The sequence below is a fragment of the Pongo abelii genome, chromosome X (assembly GCF_028885655.2).
Source record: "Pongo abelii isolate AG06213 chromosome X, NHGRI_mPonAbe1-v2.0_pri, whole genome shotgun sequence".
Classification (NCBI taxonomy): Eukaryota; Metazoa; Chordata; class Mammalia; order Primates; family Hominidae; genus Pongo; species Pongo abelii.
Window position 1 is genome coordinate 116,547,499 of NC_072008.2, and position 26,835 is coordinate 116,574,333.

Consider the following 26,835-nt stretch of genomic DNA (forward strand, 5'->3'; position numbering starts at 1 on the left):
CTGTAAACATTTTCTACATCTAGGAGACCAAATTGACAGGACTGGGTGAAATGCGGATGTGGCTAAGCAGAGAAAGAGGGCCAAGCTCTCTGGTTTGAGTTATTTGCAGTTTCCTCAATGGAGGTGGAGCAATACTGGGATCTATAGCCCAAAGTTCCAGAAGAAAGTGTGATGGTTGTAAAGGGGGACTACGCACAGCTCAGCATGAGTGTTGGCAACCAGAGGCCAAAATTCCATCCAGGGTGTGGGTCAGGAATTGTTGTGAGTTCCAGGGGTGCAGCAAGGAGGCATGGCTTCTTATGCATCTCACATGACAGGCTAATCTCTTTTTCCTCAATATTTTCAGTCCTTTCTATAGGACCCTGCCCCCCCCCCCCACAATATTCAGATATGGCCAAATAGCTCCCACCTTTAAGACAAAATGGCTTTCCTTTGACCTCATATCCTTCTCCAGCTCCTTCCTTCACCATATCTCTCCAAACTCTGCAGTAGAACTTTTCTAAACAGTTGTCTTTAGCTGCTGTCTCCAATTCCTCATCTCCCCACACACTTCTTAAAGTCCACTCCCATCTGGTTTCTGTTCCAGTCACTACACCGACACTTTTCTGTGTTGCTAACACCAATGTATACTTTTCTGTCTCTATATTATTTGACATCTCAGCAGGACCTGACATGTTTGACTACTCTCTTGAAGCACTCTCATATTTTGGCTTCTGTGATAGCACAAATTTAGCTAGTATTGGGTGCTTGAGGGAATTTGGTTTGGATCAACATATGTGACAAAACTCTTACTCTGATCCCTATACAAATGCCTGTAAAAAAATAATGTGAGCAGCAGACCAAAATTGAGGCCACATTGAAACCTAAGTCAATGGCCTTCTGTACCCAATCTCTTAAGTATCTTGACCTAAAGGGAGGTCAGAAATCAATAGCCAATTTCAGTGCCATGACATCTGTGAATGTCCATGGTCATAAATGAATACTCACTATGCACCAGACACTATTCTAATCACTTTATATGCAATGACCAAATTAAAACTCACTGCAAGATTGCAGGAAAAGGGAAATAATACCACTATTATTCCATTTTATAGTTGGGGAGACTGACAAATACAGCTGGTAAGTACAGAGCTGGGCTTAAAAATCTAAATAGTCTGACTGCGAAGTTCACACTCTTAACCACCATGCTATAGTATAAGAATGTCGAGGTGATTGTGAAACCACCGCACCCATCCATGACTTGTTACCCTGTCCAAGGTCAGCAATGACCGGAGAGTCAATTACTTATGCAACAAGACTACAGATGATTTTTCAAAATTAACTTTTTTATTAATTTAAAAATCCAGAAATACAGTGACTACATAAATAAGTACCATAATTAGGTACATGTCCTGTGAGAACAGTGAAAGGGTAATACTGTTACGTTACTCTTACTTGTTTACATGAGTTAACTAGAAAATGGCTACAACTGCTAAATGATGCTTATGGTCTTTGTTGTTCCAAGTGTTTATGATACAAATAAATACACAAGAAGAACCACATCCATTCTTCTCTACTAACTACAGGCAGCTTGGCCTCTTTACCCTATGTCCTATTCTCTACACAACACCAAACACTGGAGGGTTTCTACTTTGACTTAACACAGCTCCCCAGCTCCTGCTTCCCACAGCATTTTGCAAAGGTGTGTCCCAGCACCTGGAGGCAGGAGTATATCTAGGGAAACTCTCCGCGTGTTCTCTTAAGGCTAAGCTTTCAGAGAACACCTGGGTGGGAAGGCTTTGGGATGAATCATCCAGAAGGAGAAACACCTCTTTGCCTCAGGATCTAGTTACTAGTCTCCACATTATGGAATCACTGCCACCTCTGGGACGGAGGGAGCAGCTGCATAACACCTTCCCCCCTTTACCACACACACACATACACACACACACACACACACACACACACACTAATGCTTTGTGACCTTTCAACCGGGATGTACTGCTTCTCTCTTCCAAGGAGAATGTGTGTGATGAGCTGGTGAGAGTCTTGTCCCAAGAAGCCCTGGCCATAAGGCCCTTGTGTCTTTTTTATAACAATTGACTCCTTTATGCCAGGTTGTCATAAAGACTGAACATTTTACATTTTCCCCTATTGGTGTCAAATCCTCTTAGGAAAGAATTCTCTCACCTATAGTCATGGAATGAGACATATAGGGTTTCTGGGTCCTTAAAACATTTCTACAGTTCATTCCTGCCCCTCAGAGGGAACAAATCTATAAGGCATGCCTGAGATCCTTGCTGTGAAGAATTAGGTCTTCCCACAAAGATGATTTCTAAAGCCAGACCCCAGAATGGCTAATTTATGCTCTGGTACTGGGCTGCAAGTAGACATTTTAGGAGCAGCATTCTCTGGAATTCTTGACTAAAATACCTGCTTGATGAATAAGGCAAGGATAGTAGGAAGGTTTAGGATAAAGATCTTTATCAGAATATCCAGCTCCCTAAATGAACAACAATTTTCTTAACTGAAGAGTCAACATGCAGATGCTCATGAGGACCGAGCCACTTTGCAAAGTAAAAATCAACTCCTGTAATTGGAGAAGAAGGAAAACTTCCCTTTTAAAGAGCTTCTAGAATTTACTAATTTAATATAATTTTTCTGACCAGACAACTATGGTCTCAAAAATATTAGTGAGTACTGATCTATTACTTGGTAAATTTTATTGATGTGAAAGCAAAAAGATGGCCTTTTTGAATTCTATCAACTTCTTTCTTCAACAATTATTTTGTCTTACATGGATTCAGTTTCTGATCATTTTACTCAATTTAACTTCTTTCTGGAAGCCCCATAGGTACAGGGGGAAAAGAAAAGTGGTATCATTAGGGAAAAATTATTTACCACTTCTAAGTGAATGAATGAGGCCATGAAATAGTGTTTTTATTCTTTACCCTGCCTCTATAGTTGGTGACTTAAACAGCCACAAAGACCTAAGGGCAGAGCCTCTTGTTCACAGTTATTTACTCTCCTGGGCACAAAAACTTCCAAGCTACTTGGGATCCAGTCAAGTGAAAAGTAACATAGAGTCTTGGCTAGCTTTGCTTCAAATAAAGCTTTAATTTAATGTGAGTGTGGACGTGTGTGTTTGTGTGTGTGTGTGTGTGTCTGTGAGAGAGGGACAGAGAGAGAGAAAGAAGAAGGGAGTGAGGGAGTGAGGAGGGAGGATGGAGAGCTAATTTTTTTAAAAGAACACATGACATTCTAAAATTCAAAGGTATAATTTCATACAAATAATTGTTCTATACTGCACAACTCCTACTAAGCAATTTCCTTCTCTTTCTTTCACTTGAATAACTTTCTAGATAAAAACCCTGGGGTCTTGTTTGTCTTTAACCTGTAAAGAAATGTGATTCTCCAAGAAACTAGAGCAGTGTTGTGATGTTCTATCCCTCTTCCTCCCACACATAATTTAAGACTCTTCTAGTCTCTTTGGAGGAGATGTTCAAGGGCTGACACACCACTCCACACAAAGGAGCAAATTATGCTGTGCATGGCGTGAATAATTGACTGCATTTGAGTTTGGAGTTTTAGGGCACTGTTGACTTAAGCAAAATAAGCCTGCAGTCCAGCTGCAGCTTGAGTTTTCTTGCTTTACCCTATCCAATACTGTCTGTCTTGCCTAACAGTGGCCCTTTTCAGATCTCTCCAGGTACAAAACCTTGACTAAATCTTCAAGCTCTGTTCTGCACACACGACTTGAACACATCTGGCTGATCTGAGCTTCTCCTTCGGTGAAGATCTTCCACTGGCCTAAAAGGCAAACAAACACAAAGTGGCCAGGAGTGTGTAAGAGGAGAGCAGAGCAAATTAGGAATAGAACCAATATACCCCATGCTTACCCACTTACTCATGGACCTACCAGGGACTTTGGAAAACAAATATCAGTTGGTTTCAAAAAATGGCCCCAAAACACTTTTCTAGTGGCAGATATGGAAAATGGGAAATGAAGTTTTCATTTCAACACATAGCATTTGTAAGAATCCCAAGAATAATATAGAACTGCCCCTCCTCAAGAGCAAAACCTAAGTGTTATTCTTGGAATTTTTACAGTATGTTTAGCATTTACAAAATGCTTCAATATCTGCTTGTTAGCTATTTAGGCAGCTTACTTGGCACCAGGTCAAAAAGGCACTTTGGAAAACAGCACCTACTGTATTACTGGGGTTTTGCTTACCCTTAGGGTCCCCAAATATTGGTTTGGGTTACTTGATTACTATTTGATTATGTATCACTCTTTCCTCTATTCCTGATATCTTTTGTTAAAAATTTCTCAACGTTGCTTTCTCCTATGTCCACATGCGGTCCTTATACCCCCTTAGCACCCTAAATCCCTTCCCATGGTTCCTCATCCATTCTCATATACCCCATGGAATCCCTTTCCACTCAGAGTAAACTTGGCTGTAGCCCTTCCATCCCCTGTTGTCTCTGCCCACCCTAGATACTGTGTTTTGTCTTCTTTTTATTCCTGTGCTCATGGCACTGCAACCTGGAGAACTCCTAGTCCAAGTTAAGCCAACTCCTCTTAAGCCCAAACCTGTCTTGAACTTCTTTTATTTTGCTTAGCCACATGAGAATAATGACCCACCTTCCCTATGGGCCTGATTTCTCTGCTCCTTTCTCCCCTGGATTTCTCCCTTTTCCCCATTCTCTATGACTCAATGGGAAGATAGAAGGAAAAACAAAAAACGAGAAGAGGATTTGGGCAAGGAACCAGCTATTACTGAAGCCCTATAATGTGCTGGGCTCTGCTAGGCACATTATATAAAGGAGTTGGGTTTGTTCTTCTTTGCTCCTAGGTGACCCTGTAGGATCATACCAACTTCTTTCAGCTACGCACAGTTTGAGGCACATACCTTCTACTCCATTATATACCCCAAATCCTGTCATGGGCACAGAGTATATCTAAATCATCTTTTAAGTCCCCTGGAACCTAGAACAATGCCTTGTTCACAGTATGAACTAAAACATGTAACTTCAGAAGTCCCATCATTGATCCTAGGATCTTACACTCTGCCTCCTTTCTTACATGTAAGGACTCCCAACTTTTCCATTCAAATTCTCATGCTGTCCTGTTATTTTCTATTAGTCCTGCCAAAGACAAGCAACTGACTGCCTTGGCTCCTTTTCTAGCTGCCTATTGGATAACTCTGCTCAGATGGCTCTTAAGCATATTAATCTAAACATGTTCCAAGTGAAACTCTTTTTCACCAATACCTGCTTATTCTTCACAGTTTTCCTGTTGGTGAATGGTGTTACTATTCACCCAGTCAAGTTATTAATATCGGACCCATTCCAAACTCGTTTCTCTCTTTGATGCTGATCTTGTTGATTTAACCTCAGAAATGTTTCTCACAGTGACCTCTCCTCCCCTGTCTCATTGATTTAATATAGTATAATTAGTTCCTAATTCAGACTATCCCACTTCTCTTAATAAAGGTCCACCTTTCACTCCACGCAGCGAGGACCTCTTTCTAAAAAAATTAAAAAATAAATAAATAAATAAAGCAGATCTGAATGTACCATTCACTTGCTTAAAAACCTCCACTGGCATTCTCTGGCCTGGAGATCAAGTCCAATGTCCTAGCATGATAAATTGGGCACTTCATAATCTGGCTTCGTCAAAGTGTGTGCTTAACGTAATAGATGCATCTGATAGCTGAAAGACATCTTTCCAAAGCACCATGTTGATATCTCTATGCTATTTGCAGCAACTACAGATGCTACTTGCCTTACATCTGGACATTTTACTGGCTTTTTTTCAGGCCCTATGACTACTTTCTACCTCCAAATCTTCTAATCTTTTAGTGCACCTTCTGTGGCCTTTGTGATCACTTCTCTCCCCTACCCACATTTCCTGTTTGCTCCTGTCTGAGTCTTCTCTTAGGCTGCACCCTTTTCCTGGACTGATTTCCTGACCCATTGCCCAGTCATACCCTTCTCTTTCAAAACACACCTCCTCCCCGAAGCCTTCCCCGACTAAGCCCATCTGGCTCTCATCTCGTTGTTCTTTGCAGAGTCCCCTGAGCACTTTGATATTTAACTCCTCAGAACTATACTAATTCATACTGAAGGCATTTTCTTGTTCTGTCTCATCCATTATAATTCCCTGTGGATAGAAACTGTGTGCCTTTTATCCCATTAGAAGTGCTCAGCACCCGCCCCCAATGCCTAGAAGTATCTTAGTCCCTAGGCTCCATCTAGTGTGGAAAGTGGGAGAGCTGCAAGTGTTTCTGAGTGCCTGAATGCTTTTAAGGAAACATGACCACCCAGGGGCAGTTCCCAAGGAGTAAAAGTGCTTCCATACAACACAGGAATTGATATGCCTTTAATTTCTCTTTGCCTCTCATACCTACCACCAGAGGACACACCCTTCCAGATGTGAAGTCTCCATAAATATACCAGACCTGGAATCTTATGAGCTTTCTTCAACCCTCTTGAGACTCTGCTTAGCAGTTTCATTAAAGACATTCAGGAAGCCTTGACCTCAGGTATCCTATGCTCAGACTACATCTGGGTTTGTATTCACCATGTCCAAGCTTTTCAGATTACATTCAGACACCCCATTCACTGCTAAGTCACCCAGAAGAGAGACAGAACATCCTTTAGTGTTGATACTGAGCAGTGCTAATGTTCACTGAGATTGCGGAGGGACTTTAGCTGTGGCTATGCTAAATTGAAAACTGAATGTGTTTTTCAGGGAGCAGTCAAGAGAAGTACTACTTACTCAGGGTTGTTCTGGTCACCAGCTTGAAGTGAGGAAGCTCCTCAAACATCCTCTTGGAGATCTTCTCAATATGGAAGTGCTGGAGAATGCCTAGGGCCAAGCAAAAAGTGGAGCAAGTGGTCAGGCACTCAATCTGGAACCATCAACTCCTTTTTTTCTGCTCAGGCTCTGCATATCATTTCATTACTAGGGCTTAAGAGTATCGAGTTGGGCTGTGTAATGTGCTTAACCAGGAACTTGGATGGCTCAAGGGTTATAACTGACTCCATTTGTTTCCTTGGCTTACTGGCTTCCCCTCGGCTTCTCCAGTGGATGGAGATAAGGGAGATAGTGCTGCTGACCATGGGACTCTCTCCTAGGGAAAGCCACATGGAATCTAGCATAAGTGCTTATTGGAGCTTCTGCAGCCAAAGGCAGTATTAGAAATTCTACCCTTGCCCCCAACCTGGATAGACTGCGTCCATGCCAAATCGCTGGGCTGCCCTCCTGGATAAGCACTGAGAGCCTGCAGTGGGATTGCAGGCAGGTTGGTTTTGTAAATGGAGAAGCCACTCTTGTTCTTGAACTCACTGAAAAGCATATTTTCCTTTGGGAAATATTCACAGATCCTTTAGCCTTCCTTATTCATAAATGGGGAGAGTTAAAATAGAGTGCCCTCCACAGTCTCAACCTTGCCTGAATAGCTTTTATCACAATAACAGGTAGACAACTGACAACTGCCTTATACTTAAGGAGCAACATATTACCAGCCCACTTAAATGGGCGAAGTAGATTAAGCCTCTTTTTCTGTGTCCACCAAGCATAGACCTTGATAACCCAGCACTGTGAACAAGAGGATATTTAGATGCTACATTAGCAAGTTGAAATTCATCTGCACACCTCTGAGAGGTGAAAGATGTGGGATGACGAATAGTGGGCCCACTGCTGGGGAAATGCAACAAACCAGTGCCTAGTCCTAGGTGTCCTGTTATGGATGAGCTAGGGAGTTAAAGATGGCAAATCAACACTCCAAGGCATAGACCAAAAATAAGCATGAGTGAACATATACATGTTCAAGCATCTTTTTTTAAGGGGCAGGGAGAAATGCATTCTTTAGATAAAGGCTGTTGTCTAAAGGGAGAGAAAAAATCCTCATAAATACTGAGCAGTCTTTTTCAAAGCATGGTCCAAGTGCCACCTGCATTAGAATCATCTGGCTATTTGTTAAACACGCAAATGTTTGGACTCTACCCAAGGTCTGCTGAATTCCTATCTCTGGGATGGGGCCAGGTATCTGCATTTAAAACCAGCTCCCTGTGTAATGGTGAAGCATAAAGAAGTTCGAGTACTCTTGAGCCTTATGTGAGAGGCAGTAGCAAAAAGATGTGTATATTTTCCAGCTGAAATCTCACTTATCCACTTGGATTGTGAGGAACCTTGACCACACTAAATCAGCACTAGTCTTGAGCCTACAAAAAGTTAGAAGAGCTGTAGGATCACAATCAACAGAATGTGGCTTGCTGTGGTAGTCACTGTGAGTAATCAGAAAAGGAATTGAACATTGTGACTGGGGTTTCTCCAGTAAGACTATAACCTACTTGAGGGCAGGGATGATGTTTTAAATTTGTTTTACCCCAGAATACACATCGCGATATTAAGGACTTAGCTTTGCCCTGAATGAATGGGTTTTCATGGTTGTTGAGCTTTATTCTGGAAAGAATGACAGACTACAGTTTGAGAGTTTGTAATCCTAGCTACACATTACAATCACCTGAGAAGCATTATGAACAAACACTGATGCCCACGCCCCACTCCAGACCAACTAATCAGAATCTCTGGGGGTAGGGCCCAGATATTTGGTATTTAAAGGAAACCAAAACTCTCCCTGATGATTCTGATGGGCAGCCAGGGTTGAGAACCGCTTCTCCAGCTTTTGGTGGTGTGAAAAAGACAGCTTTGGAAACCCAAGGGTCAATACTTGATCTTTAGCACAGGCCATCGTTAAATTTGAAAGGCCATAATGACAATAGTGTTAGATGTGTCAGTTTCTAAGCAATCAAAAAGAACTTTTAATCCAAATGAGGAAACAGGTTGAAGCAAAATTAAAGTGAGTCCTTTCATCCTTTTCTGTGCCCCCTTACAAAGATGAGAAATTAATGTTGTCTTGCTCACCCTTTCGAATAGTCCAAACGTGGACCTCTACCTGAGGTGGTCTCTCAGTCTCCAGTGCTATTTTTCTGGTTGTCTCCCCATCCTCCATGAATACAGACTCATACACAGGCATCGTTTCTTCCCCGCAGAAGTAGCCTTTATTGTCAAAGCTTTGGCCTGGAAGTTCTTCTGGAATCAGGAAGCAAGTAGAATTTTGTCATGGTTTTCTAAAGCTAGAAGTGAACTTCTGCATTTATGTATCCCATTGTTCATAACATCTCACACTTATCAAAAGTGGACAATTAACAAGAACATTCTTCGAGAGACAGAAATTCCACCCATACTTCATTAGCCCAGCTTAGGCTGCCACTGCAACAAGCCACAGATTAAGCCACAAATCACAAAGGGGCACGTAACTTTGATTGAAGTCCATGTGTTGACAGAATCCATAGTTCTTTGGAACACTGGACCCCTACTACTGTCACTGAGAAGTGGACTTTCATGAGGAAAAATGTAGCCAGGTACAAATCTCCTAGGCACTTAAGGGAATAGAGGAATTTCCATACAGGGTCAGGATCATGCTCTGTCCAGCTCAGTGTTGCCAGGAGAGGCCCAGGGAATGGGCTGAAAAAGGGCCTTGGTTAACATCCCTGACATCATTTCGGTATACTTAGAAAACATTCATGACACTCATTTATGTGCATATACTTGCCCAAAGGATCTATCCAAATTGGCTTGACATTTCTGAATGCTCTTTGATTTGTTTGTAAGGGGAACAATAATACCGGATCAGCACCGGTGCCAAAATCTAGATGTCAGATTAGTCATATGTATGCTATGCCAAATGAATGGTTGGGAGACACAAAAAATTGGTCAAGTTCCTCAACTATGGATCATTTAATGCGTAAACTAAACTGTTGAATTTCAGCTTGCAGGCATAAAGGCACCAACCCCATAATACTCTCCATTTCACTCCACCCTCCCTCCTCTTTCCTCAGTCCCCTGTTTTAAAAAGTTTCTTCTTGTTGGTTATCAGTGAGTTAAGTTTGCTTGCTGGCCTTGTAATCAGTACTCTCTTGAGCTGCGTACTTAAAGCGTACACTCAAATCAGAACAACAGAAGCCATCTGTAAGACTATCTGAATTGTTGAGGATGAAACCACTGAGTGTTGAGTGCTTTGGATCTGTGACTCTAATTAGGGAGACTCACTGTTAGCCAATCAGACACATTTGGACTAGAAGTTGTAATCAAATTGCTATTGTATGTCTCTTGGTAACCTGATTAGCTTTCCCACCCCCACCACCATTTGGCATTGTAAGGACAAAACCATAGCCTTCTCTTGATTCCAGACTGGATTACTCAATTTGTGGATTATTGTGGAATCAAACTTTTTGTTTTCCTCCTTTTGTCCTTATTTTTAGCTATTTATTTACTTGGTGGGCCAGTCTTTTTGGTGATATGTTAGGTAATTAAGGGCTATGTGCTAGCACTTTTTAAATGGGTTGGAGAGAGGGAAGAGGTCACTGAGTGTACAGAGACTTCTATGTATTCAATTATCACCTTTAGAATGACAGCCAAATTCATTTCTGAAACTTTGCTCACCAGCCTAATATTGGCTACAGCTATAGCTGACATGAAATCCATGATGGCACTGGCAGTACCTGCAATATGCTAAAAGTTCTTCCAGTAGCCTGAAGAGTCATCTTACACCACTACCTCCTTCCCTCCAAGAGCTTAATTTACTTGACCGAAGGGATCTACAAACAACAAAACTCATTATTGACTTAACTCTGGCTGGTACTTGAAAATGCTAAGAAAAGCAAAGTTTGTCTTTAGAACTACCTACTTAGCAACATCCGCCGTTTTTCACACTCTGCACTTCAAGGTGCTTTCTGATCACTATAGTTCACCTACTCTCATTTTCTTTTGGGGAAGACAATGTGCTTGAAGTCATTTCTGGCCATTTCCACAGCCCAAGAGAATGTTCCCATCCTGAGCCTTCCAGAATTCCTTGCGGAAGTGGTAATGAAGGAGAGGTATTATTCCAGCTGGGAAAACTTTTAAGTCTTAATAGGGACTTTTAATGCCATAACCTAAAAAAAGTATGTAATTATGGAAATTCGAGGTATTGGGATGGTATTGTGGTTGTATGTACGGTAAATGCTCATGATAGCAATAACTTAAGTGTACCCTTAGAATGACCCTGTATGGCAGATGCATCTGAATGTGTGTTCCAAGCTTGGGAATCCAGGCGTGGCCAACTGGGAGATTATTTCCTTGTCTGTGAGGACCATCTGAACCCCAGGCTCATCCCTGGGGCTGCACAGGGGATAGGGGCCTTGAGTTTTGAGTTAGATGAAGGTTGCCAGGTCGTTAAGGGGAGAGTGTTCAGTGAAAATGCTATATAAACTGCGTGCTGTTTGCAAGCGGTTGCAGTTTTCCTGCCCAACCCGCTGTCACTGGACTGTTTCTATATGTAAGGTAGTTCTCCTGTCCAGCCCACCTCCACTGGACTCTCTCCCCTGTATGTCAGCCCCTAATAAAACCCCATGTCTTGTTTGCTGGCTCTGGATCTTTTCTTCGGCCTCTTAAACCTGGTGCCTTCCCTACTGAGGTTAATAGGAGTTTGGCACGACAGTGTGAGAAGTGAGTTGGGGAACCTTCAGGAAGTGGACATCTTACCCAACCCTGTAGGTGGCCATTGATATGCAAGGCAAGGTCAGCCTCTACCAAAGCAAAGGGAAGAGAGAGACGAAACTCACATCTTTAATACTGGTCCTAGTTTGTTATTGTAGGAGCCTGCAATCACTTGTTACAATGAAACTTTTGGCTGGATTATCAGTGAATTTTATTTATCTCTTTTCCCTTTTCAACATAACTGAATTTACCATTCTTTCTTCCTTCCATCTACTTCTCTCCTCACTGCCTTGTTCCTTTTCTTCTGTGTCATATGTCATTTTTTAAGAGGCCAGTAATGTCATGATCATCCCATTTCTCACCCCTTCACGTCATTCAGGACTCTATTCAAATATCTTTAGAGAAGCCTTCCCTGACCACTCCTTTAAAAGTGCTTCCTGCCCCATTCACTCTCTCTTGATCCTGTTTGGTTTTTCTTCACAGCACTCATCACAATCTAAAATTACCTTATTGATTTGGGTTCACTGTCTTTCTTTTCTGCTAGAATGTGAAGACCATGCTGGCAAGTAGCCTTTGTCTTGTTCACATCTCTATCCTCAGTGCATGTAACCATGTCTTGCACACAGTAGGTACTTAAAACAAATTTCCAGATTGAATGCATGAGCAAGTGCATGCCTCCTGATGCTCTGCAATTGCAGAGTACCTGGAGCAGGTGCCCTTGGCTATGTGGCTATTGACTCTCAGGCAATGTGACTAGGGAGTGATTCAACATGCTGACACCCACGTCTGGCTCACTGAGAGGCAGATACACAGAATGAGACAGAAATTCTCTTCTTCCATGTTGCCCAATCAATCGTCTATCTCCACAAACTTGAGCAGAATGGGAAAGTGGGAAAAGCAGCTCTTCCAGAAAAATCGGTTTAATCATTCAGACTTCAATATATTGCCAACTGGGATACTGGAGGGCAGTTTTTTACATGATAAATTTTATTATGTTTTCTAAACACAAAAGTAACACATATTTACTATTGAAAATTTGGAAAATACAAATAAATTAAAAAGAAAATAAGAGTTACCCATAATTCAGTCAACTAAAAATGGTCACTGTTAACATTTTGCCGTATGCTCCTCCAGTCTTTTTGTTTCTTTTTTTTTTTGTCTTAGCATATATAAACACTTTCTTTCTTTCTTTTTTTGAGACAGGGTCTGGCTGTTGCCCAGGCTGGAGTGCAATGGCGCGATCTTGGCTCACTGCAACCTCCACCTCCCGGGCTCAACCCATCCTCCCACCTCAGCCTCCCAAGTAGGAATAGTTGGGACTATGGGCACATGCCACCACACCTGGCTAATTTTTGTATTTTTGGTAGAGATGTGGTTTTGCCATGTTGTCCAGGCTGGTCTTGAACTCCTGGGCCCAAGCAATCTGTCCGCCTTGGACTCCCAAAGTGCTGGGATTACAAGCATGGGCCACCGCACCTGGTCAACGCTTTCTTTTTTAACACAAAAAGTTGGATCATAATATACATATTGTTTTTTAGCTTGCTATTTTTACTTAACAAATACATTGCAAACATCTTTCTCAGCCATTCAATCTTGGTCTATAATGAGTTTTAATGGCTATATTAATATTCCACAGTACAGATACACCATAATTTATTTAATAATTCCCATATTTGTGAACTTTCAGATTATTTCCAATTTTTCAGTATTGTAAACAGCATTGCAACAAAAATTCTTATTTGTATATCTTTGTGTATGTCTCTGGTTACTTTCTTAGGATTCCTAGAAGTGGAATTTTTTAGCCAATTGTTTTTTTTTTTTTTTTTTTTTTGAGATAGGCTCTTGCTCTGTTGCCCAGGCTGGAGAGTAGTGGTGTGATCATGGCTCGCTGTAGCCATTGCTCCCAGGCAATGATCCTCTCACCTCAGCCCTCAGCCTCCCAAGTAGCTGGGACTACAGGTACATGCCACCATACCTGGCTAATTTTCTTTTATTTTTGTAGAGATGGAGGTCTCACCACACTGCCCAGGCTGGTCTCAAACTCCTGGGCTCAAGAGATCTTCCTGCCTTGGCCACCCAAAATGCCGGTATTACAGGTGTGAGTCACTGCACCCGGCCACCAAATGTTTTAATAAACATTACCAACCTGTGAGGACAATTGTTTTAAAAGCAATGACTGTTGTTTGTCTTGTTCTCACAACTTTTTGATTATTTCACTTTTTAATTGAATCACCTGCATCAATAAAATTTTAAGCACACAATGAAATAAGACTTGGTCTGAAGGCCTGAGATTCAAATTGGAATATTATACAATGAGAGAGTTTATGTTATCATGGGTAATTTGCGTAAATATTACTTTTTGTCTGAAATTATCTTGTTGCATTACTTTTTAAACTATTAAGTGTTGGACTCCTGACAGAAGAGAAAATTGTGTTCATGAAACTACCACTATGTGACACTAAAAGGTTTGAGGATCCAGTGAGACCACAGACTTGGAAGTCATAATAGGTCATCATTGCTGGGTGGCCCGGATGTCCATATCATCCTTAGAATGTGCTCTCTCCATTGGCCGGATGCAGTGGCTCACGCTTGTAATCCCAACACTTTGGGAGGCTGAGGTGAGTGGGTCACTTGAGCTCAGGAGTTTGAATAGCTGGGTGTGGTGGTGCGTGCCTATAGTCCCAGCTACTCGGGAGGCTGAGGTGGGAGAATAACTTGAATCGGGAGGTGGAGGTTGCAAGGTTGCAGTGAGCCGAGATCGTGCCACTGTACTCCAGCCTGGGCGACAGAGCTAGACTCTGTCTCAAAAAAATAAAAAATAAAAAAAAATATAAAAAGAATGTGTTCTCTCCATATTCGTAATAAATACATTTTCTCATAAATTTCAATGCCCCAGTTCTCTACACCTTATCAAATAGCTCCTGTCCTTCCTGTCCACACCCTGCCCTCTGTGCACTCTGGAAGATGGGGGTTGTTACATTGAGGAAGATTTTGTGTCATAAGTCAGTGCTTCTCAAGCTGTAATGTGCATTAGAATCATCTGAGGTTCTTGTTAAAATGCAGATTATGATGCAGTAAGTCTTGAGTGGGGGCCTGAGAGTCAACATTTTTAACCAGCTCCTAGCTGTTGCCAGTCCATAAACCACACTTTGAGTAGCAAGACCATAAATAATCCTGGACCTACAGCAGTAGTTCTCCAACTTTTCTGCACATAATGTTCACCTGGGGATCTTTTAAAAATGCCACAGCCCAGGCCACACCTCAAATCAATTAAATTATAGTCTCTGGGGATGGGACACAGGTATATGTAGAAGCTCTCCAAGGGGTTCCAATGTTCAGACAAGTTTGAGTACCACTGGCCTGCAGGAAAACGCTCAATAAATATACATTGATTCAGGGCATGTTTGCCTACTAGTCATGAGGAACTAAGTTGAAGAAGTATATAAGTTAGCTCTCTACCTACTTTTTAAAATGTTTGAATTTTCGTCTGTGTTCATAAAAATGCTTTGCAGAAAGCATAAGAAATGATAAATTCATGTGCCTGGGATTGACTAAATCATTGACTCTTAGAATGTTGGAGCTGTAAGGGCCCCCCAAAAAATCTACTCTAACCCTCTCATTCTGCAAAGAAGGAAACTGAAGCTCAGAGGGGTGAAGTGACTTGTTATATAGATCACACAGGAAACCTGTGGCAAGACAGACATAGAATGCTTGATTACCCATCCTATATTCTGTCAACCCCAATATTAGGGACTATATTTTTATTTAGCTCATGTTTTAAAAACTACCATTTAAATAATTAACTTGTCTTTTTTATCAGTCAATATTTTCTACTGGCATAGAAAAAACGATGGGCTGGAAGTGACTTGGGTTACAGGCCTTGGTTTTATGATTGATTAGCTGAATGAATCTGGGCAAGTCATTTGACTTTTGTACTTCAATTTTCTTATCTTTAAAAGATAAATAATCATATAATTATAGGATTATAGTGTTAGAAGGGAGCTTAGAGATAATTTTTCTAAACTTTCAATTGTACAGATAAGGCTGATGAGGCTCAGAATGGATATGGCACATTTCCAAGGTCACTCAACATCTTAGGCTTGGATCAGAACCTAGTCTCCTTCCACTATAACTCACCTGCCTCTCGTCCTGTCTTAAAAGGGCAGTGGATGTGATTGTACTTTGATGGGTTTAATAGTGATATAAATGAAAGCTGCTACTGTTCTTCCTTATCATCATGATAGCCTAAATTCTCTATTTAGAAAAGCATAGGTAAGTTCAACCCTCAGGGATACATGAGAGGTGTGGTAGACACAAGCATATTTCTGGGTAGTAAATTTCTTCCAAGCAACTGCCTTTTCAGTCTTTCAAGAGAGGAGAGAATGAAATTCATTATTATTAGAAATATTACCATTACAATTATATGAAAGGTTATGTTTCTGATGCCCAAAGAAAGTTTAGAAAGACTATGTGGGAATCTCAGTCAACCAAAGGCAGGGCCTCCAACCAACGCACCTTTTGCTTTTTTACCTGGACACACCTTGCAGCACTTTCCATCTATTTTTTGAGGATACTTGCAGGGGTATCGATTGGGGCAGTGGATTTTCTTACACTCTTGCTTGGTGACATTACAAGTACATAGCACACACTCCACAATGCCAAATGCCCGGAGGTTTGGGTGCCAGGACTCGCCATGAGAATAGGTCTTTCCATTGGAAACACACACTGAAAGAGAATGCAGAATTAGCAATTAAAAGCTAAAGAGCTAAAATGGAACCCTATATTCAGAACCCAAGCCCTGAACTACTTAACATATCAAGCATCCTTTGTTCCTGTCATAGCCATGGGGCTATGTTTACCGAGTAGTATCTGTGACCAAAAAACAGCTTGGGCCATATTCTACTCTCAGCAGCTTTTCCAGATTCTTCAGCAGCAGCTTCTAGATGCTTATAAATGGCCTCAGACATAGTAGGCAGTCCATAAATATATATATATTTTTGAGACCGGATCTTGCTCTGTCACCCAGGCTGCAGTGGTGTGATTATGGCTCACTGTAGCCTTGACTTTCAGGGCTCAGGCAATCCTTCTACCTCAGCCACCCGAGTAGCTGGGACTACCATGCACCACCATGCCATGCTTTTTTTTTTTTTAAATTTTTGTAGAGATGGGGTCTCCCTATGTTGCCCAGGCTGGTCTCAAACTCTGACACCCAAGAGATCCACTTGCCTCAGCCTCCTAAAGTGCTGAGATTACAGGCATGAGCCACCGCACCCAGCCTATATATATATATATATATTTTATTTTATTTTATTTTTTTTGAGATGGAGTCTCGCTCTGTCGCCCAGACTGGAGGGCAGTGGCGCCATCTCAGCTCACTGCGAGCTCCGCCTCCCAGGTTCACGCCATTCTCCTGCCTCAGCCTCCAGAGTAGCTGGGACTACAGGTGCCCGCCACCACGCCCGGCTAACTTTTTTTTGGATTTTTAGTAGAGATGGGGTTTCACTGTGTCAGCCAGAATGGTCTCGATCTCCTGACCTCGCGATCCGCCCGCCTCGGCCTCCCAAAGTGCTCAGATTACAGGCGTGAGCCACCGTGCCTGGCCACACACACACATATATATGTACACACACATATATATATACACATATATACACATATATATACATATATACACATATATACATATATACATATATACATATATACATATACACGTATATACATATATACGTATATACATATACACATATACACATATACATATATACATATATACATATACACACATATACATATATACACATATACACATATACATATATACACATATACATATATACATATACACATATATACATATACACATATATACATATATACATATATACATATATACATATATATGAGAATAAATGAATGCATGAAAGCAGAGTTCTATCTCTAGTAGAATGTAATGTTAATATTTTCAGTTCTATAGAAAATTTGTATGCCTCAAGTGGATGTGCTTCCAGGCATGAAAATTTCCTTGGGAGATTTGCTTTCCATGGAGGCTAGATGCAAAAATTACTGCTCTTCACAAAGGGACAGTTTCTTCCAGATCCTGAAGCAAATCCATTCAGAATGTCAAATGCTATGAGTCTGTCTGATCCACCAACATATGTTAAGTATGGAGCTTAATGGTGTTGGGCACTCTTTGGTGTGGGAAGAAAAGTGATAAGTGAAGATTGAGAGGGAAAGGACCAAGGCCTCCTGGGTAACTTGTGAAGGGATAGCCTTTTATGCCTCTAATCTTCAGGCAATTTCCTCAGTCTCCCACCTCATAGTGGCTATAGATATTTGGCTACAGCTGATCACTGCTTGCTTCACAGATATCCTCTGGCAGTCTGACATTTGTTAAGTGGGAAGTTAAGTCATGGGCCCCATGTCTTCTGAAGGGCCTTAAAAGAGCAAGCATCTGGCTGGGTGTGGTGGCTCCTGCCTGTAATCCCAACACTTTGGGAGGCCGAGGCAGGAAGATCCCTTGAGCCCAAGAGTTCAAGACCAGCTGGCAAACAAAGGGAGACCCCAGTCTCTACAAAAATAATAATACGAAAGTCGCCAGGTGTGGTAGTGCATGCCTGTAGCCCTAGCTACTTGGGAGGCTGAGGTGGGAGGATCACTTGGGGCCGGGAAGTCGAGGCTGCAGTGAGCTGTGATGGTGCCATTGCACTCCAACCTGGGTGACAGAGTGAGACCCTGTCCCCTCCCCCGACCCACCCAAAAAAGGAGCAAGCATCTAGAATGCAGGCTGAGGGGCCTATAAGGGAAGGGGCCACAGGAGAATCTTTCTATGCAAATCAACACCAAATATATCTGGCTCCTACTATAAGGCATGGAGCTAGGCTCCAAGATAAGAACTGCACAAGGCTGCAGATGGGGAAGTCTGAGGATGAGTTATCTCCCTTTTTGAGAGTGCTGAGACATTGTGGAGATTTCAAGTCATGACTAGGACTGGGTGTGTTTCTTATTATTCCCATCACCTCATCACACCCAGGGAAACCTGTTGGCATCCCAATCAACAACATCTCTAGGGTGGGTTGTATCACTTCAGGCTGGGCGGTTGGGGAGAAATAATCCCACTTGAGGCATTTCTAGGAATTGGCTGATTTGGCTGCAAGACAATGGCCTCAGAAGGATGAATCACTGGGCTAGTTCTTTCTCATCAAGTCCACTGAGTCACATTAAGAAATAAGAATAATGTTGGTTGCCTTTTCCTGTCCTTTGCAAGAGCTGCCAGAATACTAGACACTCTAACTGGTAAACCCATGTAAAGATTTCCAATAACCTAAACTGGAGTGGCTCACAATATTACAATGAGACAAAATGGAGAGCTGACACCTCAACTGTGAGGTCAGGGCTGTGGACAGGATCACACAAGGCAGGCCAGATGTGCTGTTCACTCTCCTGCTCTTACCTCTTTTTTTCTCCCCAAACAGTGACGTTCCCTTCTGGACAATGTGATCAAGTGGACACACAGTATGCTTCAAGAAAATTTAGGCTGGATTCAAGTTCAAAATGGTGGAGTCCTATCATTTCTCTTATTTGATGCTAACAAGGAGCCAAGTAGATATATCAGAGGACCACATTATTAGCAAGAGATGTAAGGAAAAGAACGACCCATGCTGAGCAGGGCAGGCAGGATTCCCAGTGTTATATAGCTAGGCTCCATCTCCCCTGAACATTTGGACTAAAGGAATAGTCTAGACTGGATGAGAGCCTAAACTCTGCAGTGGAATGGGGTGAGGTTAATTCTGGACAGGGAAACATAGCCCTCTCCTTACCCCAAAAGTTATCAAGATGATTTTGAATCATCCAGCTTGGGAGTTGGGGGTGGGGACAAGTGATTCCTCAGTGAACTATATTAGAAAGGTCAGAACAGAACTGTTGCATCCAAATCAGTGGGGGCAAATGAATAAATGTAAACCAGCTGAGGTTTTTGTAGGACATAGAGAAAATCAAGGGATGAGCCTCTGCCCTGAAATTAAAGAGACCTTGTGGAAATTATGAGATTTAGGATTTTCAAAATCCATTTCCCTACACTTTTACAAGGCTTTGAAATACTTTCACAGCAAATGGAATCTGTTGGAGGCAATTTAGAATTGAAAATCAAACTATCTTAACCTAACTCTTCTTCCTGATTTCATAAACTTTTATCAGAAATCCTTGGAACTTAAAAATAATAAAATACAAATCAAACACAGATCGATAGTAAGTATTTCCAATTCTTCTAATACATCACCATTTTCTATTAAGTTTTATTTTGAATGTTTTTTAAGCCTGCAAATTTCAAAAGCAATTTAATTTTTTTATCTGTAATCTGAAATTTACATCTAACTAGTAACAGATGTGATCAACTAGCTTTGGCTTGACTAGCTTTGTTGAGATTTATGGTAGGAGTTCTTTGTAACGGATTGTTTTTCACCCATGTTATTCAATCATTTGGTTTAATAATTTACTACTTTTAACCCATTCAGAGAACTGCTTTTGATTTGTTTTCCCTTTAAAGGAAACAAAACATGTTTGTGGTTTCATAAAAGGAACCAGCTGAGCCCTTGCTCCAACGAGCTGGTTGACAGGAGGCCTAAAAAAGTAAGAAGCAGTCAATTGTTTGATTGAGTTTCTCCTCCCTGACTCCTGCTACTGGTGTGTGTGTGGCGTGGGGGGGGGGGCGGCGGCGGGGGGGGGGGGGCGGCGGCGGGGGGAGGGGGGCGGCGGCGGGTGGAGACCAGAAAATGCTGTGCAAGAAGAAATTGGAAGCTATGGAAGTCTGTGGGTGCCTGCTGTAGCCAGTTGATCAACTAAGTGGACAGCATGTCAGTCTTAACCTGATCAGTCCTTCTGGTGCTCAGCCAGGTGGTTTTGGGATTTCTCATTGGATTACTCTTTTTCCTTTTTAAAATTTTTAATTTAGAGACAGGGTCTTACTTTGTCACCCAGGATGGAGTGTAATGGCACGATCATAGCTCACTGTAACCTTGAACTCCTGGGCTCAAGTGATCCTCCTGTCTCAGCCTCCCAAGTAGCTAGGACTACAGGCACTCACTACCATACTTGGCTAATATTTTTTTCATTAAAATTTTTTTTTGTAGAGTCTTATTATGTTGCCCAGCCTGATTTGAACCCCTGGCCTCGAGTGATCCTCCTGCCTCGACCTCCCAAAGTGCTGGGAGGCATGAGCCACTGCACCTGGATTACTCATTTCTAAGGATAGTCTCATATGCTACACATTGAACCAGAATCTGAGTGTGGGGCCAGGAATATGTATCTTTAACAAGAGCCCCAGGATAATCTGGGGTGCATTGAGGTGTGAGAATTGCTATTTCTAAGGTATAGATAAGAGCTTCAGTGATGTTTGGCACTGAGTACCTTTGAATGTTGGGTCCCCTACTAAAACACAGACAATCACTCATTCTGTTAAAGACCCAAGAAATTTTCCCAAATGACCTACAATCCCCAGGGATAATTGAGAAAATACAAGAGGCTGTTTACAAAAGGGACCGGACTATGCTCTTTTGGCTGCATTTAAGGAAGTCCAAAGAGTCTCCTGGAGTCACCTGACTATACCCACTTTATAGACTTGATGCCCACAAGTGAATATGGGCTATTCCTGGGAGAAAGGGTCCTTTCCCAGCTCCAGCCCTGCAAAGACCAGGGCTGCTGAAGCCCTGTTGCAGAAGTATACAAAAGAAGGATGCCCCTTACCTTGTCCATGCTTGTGTTTGTTATTGATGACAATTTGCACAATAGTTCCTGATGCTTGCTGGGAATCCATAAGAGCTCCCCGGTGACTTCTGGCCCCAGGAAAGCGGGACAGACCTCCAGCCTGTCGGCTTGGTGGAGGATCATAGTGAGAGCGGTGGTAAGAATGTCTCTGTAAAATAACAAGAACAAATTTAGTCCAAAAGCCACCAATGAGATCACAGAGATTAAGTTATATACTAGAAGTCATTCAATAATTTTGATTTATAGTGGTGAGCTCTGATTTCAGCTGCATGCTCACCTACACCAATAGAAATAGGGATGTGGTCATGTACAAGCAGCTGACATTTTTTTCATTAAAATTTTTTTTTAATGACAACATGCTGAGGTTTATCTCTCTTCTTCTAAAAGATAGGACTAGATTCACAGGCAAACTTCTCAGGGAGAAAAGAGCCAAAAAGGCTAAAGCATCCTTCCTGCTGCCAAGACTCTTACATTTCAGTTTAAGAGTTAAGACAGCAGTCTGCACGCAAGGCAGAATGTGAATAGAGGCCACAGAAGAAGTAAGCAGTCTTGTGCAAATCAGGAGGAGAAAGAGAGAGCTTCTAGTTGGGGAGGGTTTGTGACCTGGGCCATGAAGGATGGGTAGACTTTTTTACAGGCAGAGTGTAAGGGGAATAGTCCAGGCAGAGGTTTACAAGTTGAGAAGGTGAAGCAGAGAACATCGAGTCCATAAAAGGGAACAGTTGCAGGATAACATTCCAAAAGTGGGTTGAAGCCAGATCATGGAAGACTTTAAATGACAGGCTAAGGGGTGAAGACTTTATTTGGTAAGCAATAGAGGTGAGGGCATAGAAGGCTTTGAGGGATTTTTTTTTAAAGTTAGAAAAATAATGTAATCAGAACTGTTTCAAAGCATTGAATCCTGATCATGCATAGGGTGAATTGGATAGGAGGAAAAGATGAGATTCGAGTATAGTCTTGATAAGATGTACTGAGACTCTAAACACAGGTAATGGCATAAGATCATACAATGCAGTACAAATACCCTAGGTATTTTATAGATAGAAGAATTGATAGTACATGACAGTATTGGCATGTAAGCTCTATGAAATCAAGGACTTTTTGTTCACTGCTTTATCTCCAGTGCCTAGATTTTAGTGTCTGGCATCTAGAAGGTGCTCATCAAATACTTGTTGAGTGAACAAAACTCTGGTACCTAAGAAAAGCTTAGAGTCTTGTCATACAAGTAATCTTTCAGCAAGGGTTCAACACACATGATGACCAGACTATTGTGCTACCCACCCCTCTCCCAGGAGCTAAAGTAGGCTGGGAGTACAAGAAGATGAAATGAATGAAGAATGGAACCTTAAGGCTTAAAGCCAAGTAAGATTAATTGTATTTTATAGGCAATTGTTAGGGGTGAAGGAGGGGGAACCCATTAAAAAAATCTTTCACAGGCAATTGAAAAGGAAGGTCTTTATATTCAGTGACAGAAATAGTGAGGAAACTTGGGAAGATAGTTATGGAGTCCCCTGACCATATCATCCCAATAAACACTGATTAAAGTTATGGGCCACAGACACACATGTTGCAAATTTCGCTTTGGGAAGTATTACTGCTCTCTTGGCAGGAAGGGGCCACTGGTAGGGGAAAGGGAGAGTAAACAGGAACTGAAGTAAGAGGACCTTTTTTAGCCTTTTGAAAGACAACGTTATTCTCTCTTATCTAAGAAGAGCCTATGTTGGTGCACTGCTATCAAAATTCACACAAATAAAAATTTGCATCGATTTGTTTTCATGCACATGGATAGGATTCTCAGTGCAAATATTTCTCATTCCCACAATGGCTCATACGTCCTTTTCTGCCATAATCACTCACATTCCACAAAGGCCATTACAGGTTGCTCTGTCCTTTTTGAAGCTTGGCAAAGTTTTGCCAAAGGAACACAGAGAGGACAGTTTGGCTGGCTGGTGTCCCACTGATCCTAAAAAGAAGCAGTTGGACTGGGATAGAATTAGAGATGGAAGGTTGTTGACCCAGGATAAGCTGCAAGTACGAGAAGTTCTCTGGCTCATGATGGTGAACACAAAATGAAAAGCTATTCTTTAGCACCAACGTCTCAGACCCAGGACATACGATAATGGTAGGAAAATGATCATGACGAAAAAACAAAATCCTCAAGAATTTTGATCACAGGCCCTATTGTAGGCCAGTCAGTCCCCTAGAACCTAATCTTGTTGAAGTCTTTTGTTTTACAGACAGAGAAACTGAGGCCAGGGAGGAGAGGCAGTTTATTCATGGTGACAATGAAGATTGAGTTTTTGGAGATGGTAGGAGTGTAGGAGTAGGGGGAAGATGAACAGAAGGAGGAAGAGAAGGAGAAGAAGGAGAAAGTGGAAGAGAGAATATCCAATCAAACTCAGTAGTCTATAACCATTTGACTAAAAGCTGGTCCAGAAGTTCTTTCAGATACAGAAGTTCATTCAGCTACAATGTTCACAACCACATACACCACATACTCCACTTTGGCTATACATTAAAATCACCCGGTGAGCTGTAAAAAATACTCATACCTGGGTCCCGCTCCGAGGTATCCTTATGTAAGTGGTTTAGGTGAAGGCCTGGGCATTAGGATTTTATATACTCCCCAAGAGTCTCTGGTTTGAAGCCAAGGTTGGGAATCACTGACATAAAGGACTTTCTGTTTGGGGGCTGGAGTGGGTGGTGGTCGTGTGTGATTTTGATTTAAGGGTAATGGTTCTTTTAGAGTTCCTCCCCTAAACAAACGAAAGAGACTTATGAGGGGCCATTCTGACCTTGTAACTCAGAGCAAAGGAGAAAAAGGTTATTAATGCCCTGAAGTTGTAAGTGAAATTGGAGCTTATCTTAAAAATTAGCTGCAAATAGGATGCTTGAGAGAGCAGGTCAAAACCAGTTAGATATGACCATATAGCTATGATCTTTTATTTTGTTCAGTATTTTGGTATTTTTTGATTTACTTACTTGAAATACTGAAAAATATTTCAGGCTTTAGAGTTGGCTCTAAAACAGTTCTTTTCCAGTGTTGAAAAATCCCCACTATTGTAGAGGCTCCCCAAGAATTTCATGTTCTAAAGTCTAAAATATAAGAGTTTTATTGGTGTAGACAAGAAAACATCAGGGTCCAGAAAGGGCCCTCATGTTTGTGATACTGTACTATAGATTTTCAAGATGTTACCATTTGGGGAAACTGGGCAAAGGGAATATGGGATCTCTCTGTATTTTCTCCTACAACTGCAAGTGAATCTATAGTTATCTCAAAATAAAAAAAGTTTAATTTAAAAAGCAGCTTCAGAATATATTCTAATCCATACAGCCATTAAAACATTGTATCTTAATCACTACCAACCTAGGACTATCCCTGGCTGGAAGACACTTAGGCCAATTTCCTTCCCAAACCATTGTTCTGACAATCCAAATGAGACATGGATTTTTATCTGTTTCATGTCGTTTCTATCCCAAATCCTTTCACTTTTTTTAATGGTAAATTTCAGTGTAATCTACTGGGGGCAAAAATCAGGGCTTGGCTGTTGTCCAAAACAAAATTATGCATGCTTTCATGTTTTGGCTTTCTAGTCTGCGCCTACTTCTTCCTCCCCACATACCACACCACTCCACTCCACACACACACACACACACACACACACACACACACGCAGACACACTCCCCACCAATGGCACGAGGACCAATTCATGAGAAATTACAACTTAGAAATCAAACGAAAACTGTTTCAGGTTTTTACAAAGGAGTCATATTTGAACCACTGGTTCCCCTTCCTGTGCACTTCATAAAACTTGCTAAGCTGATGGTTTTCAGACCACTTGGCAAAAGAAACCAGTCAGCTGTATTTCTGTTGAACAGAGGTTTTGCTGGTTCCCGGTAAATAGGAACAGTTTACGTAAAGGACAGTCTACTGGATAAGAAATGTGTTGTTAGGGCTGCCTTTTCTTCTTGCCCTGAGGAAGTTGGGCCTGCAAAGGATATTCAGAAGGGATTCTCCTATTTTCTCATTTTAGGCTGGTCAAGAGCAAACAACAAATTTGAAGAGTTTATCTCTGATTTGAGACAAATTCCTGTGCATTAAAATTAATGAGGAGCCCCTTCCCCACTCCACCATCACACACTTTTTACGCCACCTCCCACACCCATTCATTCAACATTTATTTATTGGGTGACTACTATGTGCCAGGTATATATTTTTCCATTACTACAGATGCTATTTATTATTCAAATCATATCCCACAAAATCTATCCCTTTTAGAATGAAGGGAAATATTTATTTATAATAAAGTGAAACCATATGGCCATTTTGGTCCATCAGGCCCAAATGTTTGTTTCTAAAGATAGGTCTTGAACTCCTTTGAAAATCAATAACTATTTCAAGGGCCCACATTTGTACCTGACCTTTTTTGCTACAGGAAGTACTGGATTAAGTCCAGGCCTATCACTAGGCCTGTCAATGAAGCTGAAAGATAAGGGTTGGAGTTGAGGGCAGTGTAAAATGAAATCAAGAAGAAAGGCTAATTCATGGCATTACCAGCAAGACTGCTAAGGTGGCCACAGTGCTTAGTGTGGGGGCCTCTCAGGGAATAAGCCACATAGCTTAAGGTGACTAAACTCTAAATTTGGTTTAGAATGACATCTGGTTGACAGCCACTAATTCAGCCACTCTCAACTACCTACCACAATAAAAAATAGGGGCTGAGAAAAAGGAACACACAACACAGAAAACTGAGACTGACATCATCTGCTGTCAGGCTCTGGAAGGAATCTCACTTACTATAAAGCAGATAGAGTTGGGTGGAGAAAATCTTTCCTCAGGGTTTATATTAACCAGCAAACAGGGAAGCCTACCCTCTCTTGCAGGATGCTGATTTTTTGAGATGTCCAGAGTACTGTTCTCCAAACCCCCTCTCCCCAGTTCTTCTGCAACTATTCAGAAACAGCAGTGTCCAGAAAATAATACTGATAGGGAGTAAGACAAATAGAAATGGTTCCATCTCACTGCTGAAGCTTTGGGTTGGATGTTGGCTAGCTGGGAGCATGCAAGTCAGAAGTGGCTCATGTGATGACCGGGAAGCCCAGCCTCAGCAGCACTGTGATGTTTGTATGAGTCATTCTACTGCATCCCCTATCAACACCTTCCTCACATGCTCAATATCCTCAGGCTCGCCCTGTAATTCCCTGGACTCCTGTCTTATATCCAATCCTTGCTGAGATTTTCTAAGGTTTTAGAAAATCAATTATATTTTATTACAAAACTAATTGATGCTTATAGGAAAACATCAAATTATACAGAAAATATAAAGTAAAAAGTCAAAATCTACCTTTCCTCCTGCCCAGTTCTACTCCTTTAAGATTAGCACACCTGACATGTTGGTATGTGACCTTCCAGATTGGTTTATATGCATTTATATACATGCACATGCAATTTTTACATAAAGAAGTGATAGTGTAAAATTTCATTCTGCACCTTGTTTTGTTACTTAATATATCTTGGAGCTCAATTCACTTTACTACATTT

At 41.5% G+C, this 26,835-nt stretch overlaps 1 protein-coding gene across 5 annotated transcripts in view; it reads right to left on the reverse strand.

Moving 5' to 3' along the window:
• Nucleotides 1-1,304: 1,304 nt before the first annotated feature.
• Nucleotides 1,305-26,835, reverse strand: part of CHRDL1 (chordin like 1) — a 125,802-nt gene continuing 100,271 nt past the window's right edge. For 3 of the 5 annotated variants that reach the window (XM_024241045.3, XM_024241043.3, XM_024241044.3), the window contains exons 8-12: nucleotides 21,272-21,440; nucleotides 16,046-16,255; nucleotides 8,915-9,082; nucleotides 6,764-6,853; nucleotides 1,305-3,789 (exon numbers count right to left, since the gene is read on the reverse strand). In XM_024241045.3, coding sequence (XP_024096813.1) covers nucleotides 3,659-3,789; nucleotides 6,764-6,853; nucleotides 8,915-9,082; nucleotides 16,046-16,255; nucleotides 21,272-21,440 — 768 coding nt within the window. In that variant the 3' untranslated portion in view covers nucleotides 1,305-3,658. The remainder of the gene's footprint in view (nucleotides 3,790-6,763; nucleotides 6,854-8,914; nucleotides 9,083-16,045; nucleotides 16,256-21,271; nucleotides 21,441-26,835) is intronic. The other 2 variants (XM_054544968.2, XM_024241047.3) reach the window with 1 other exon arrangement.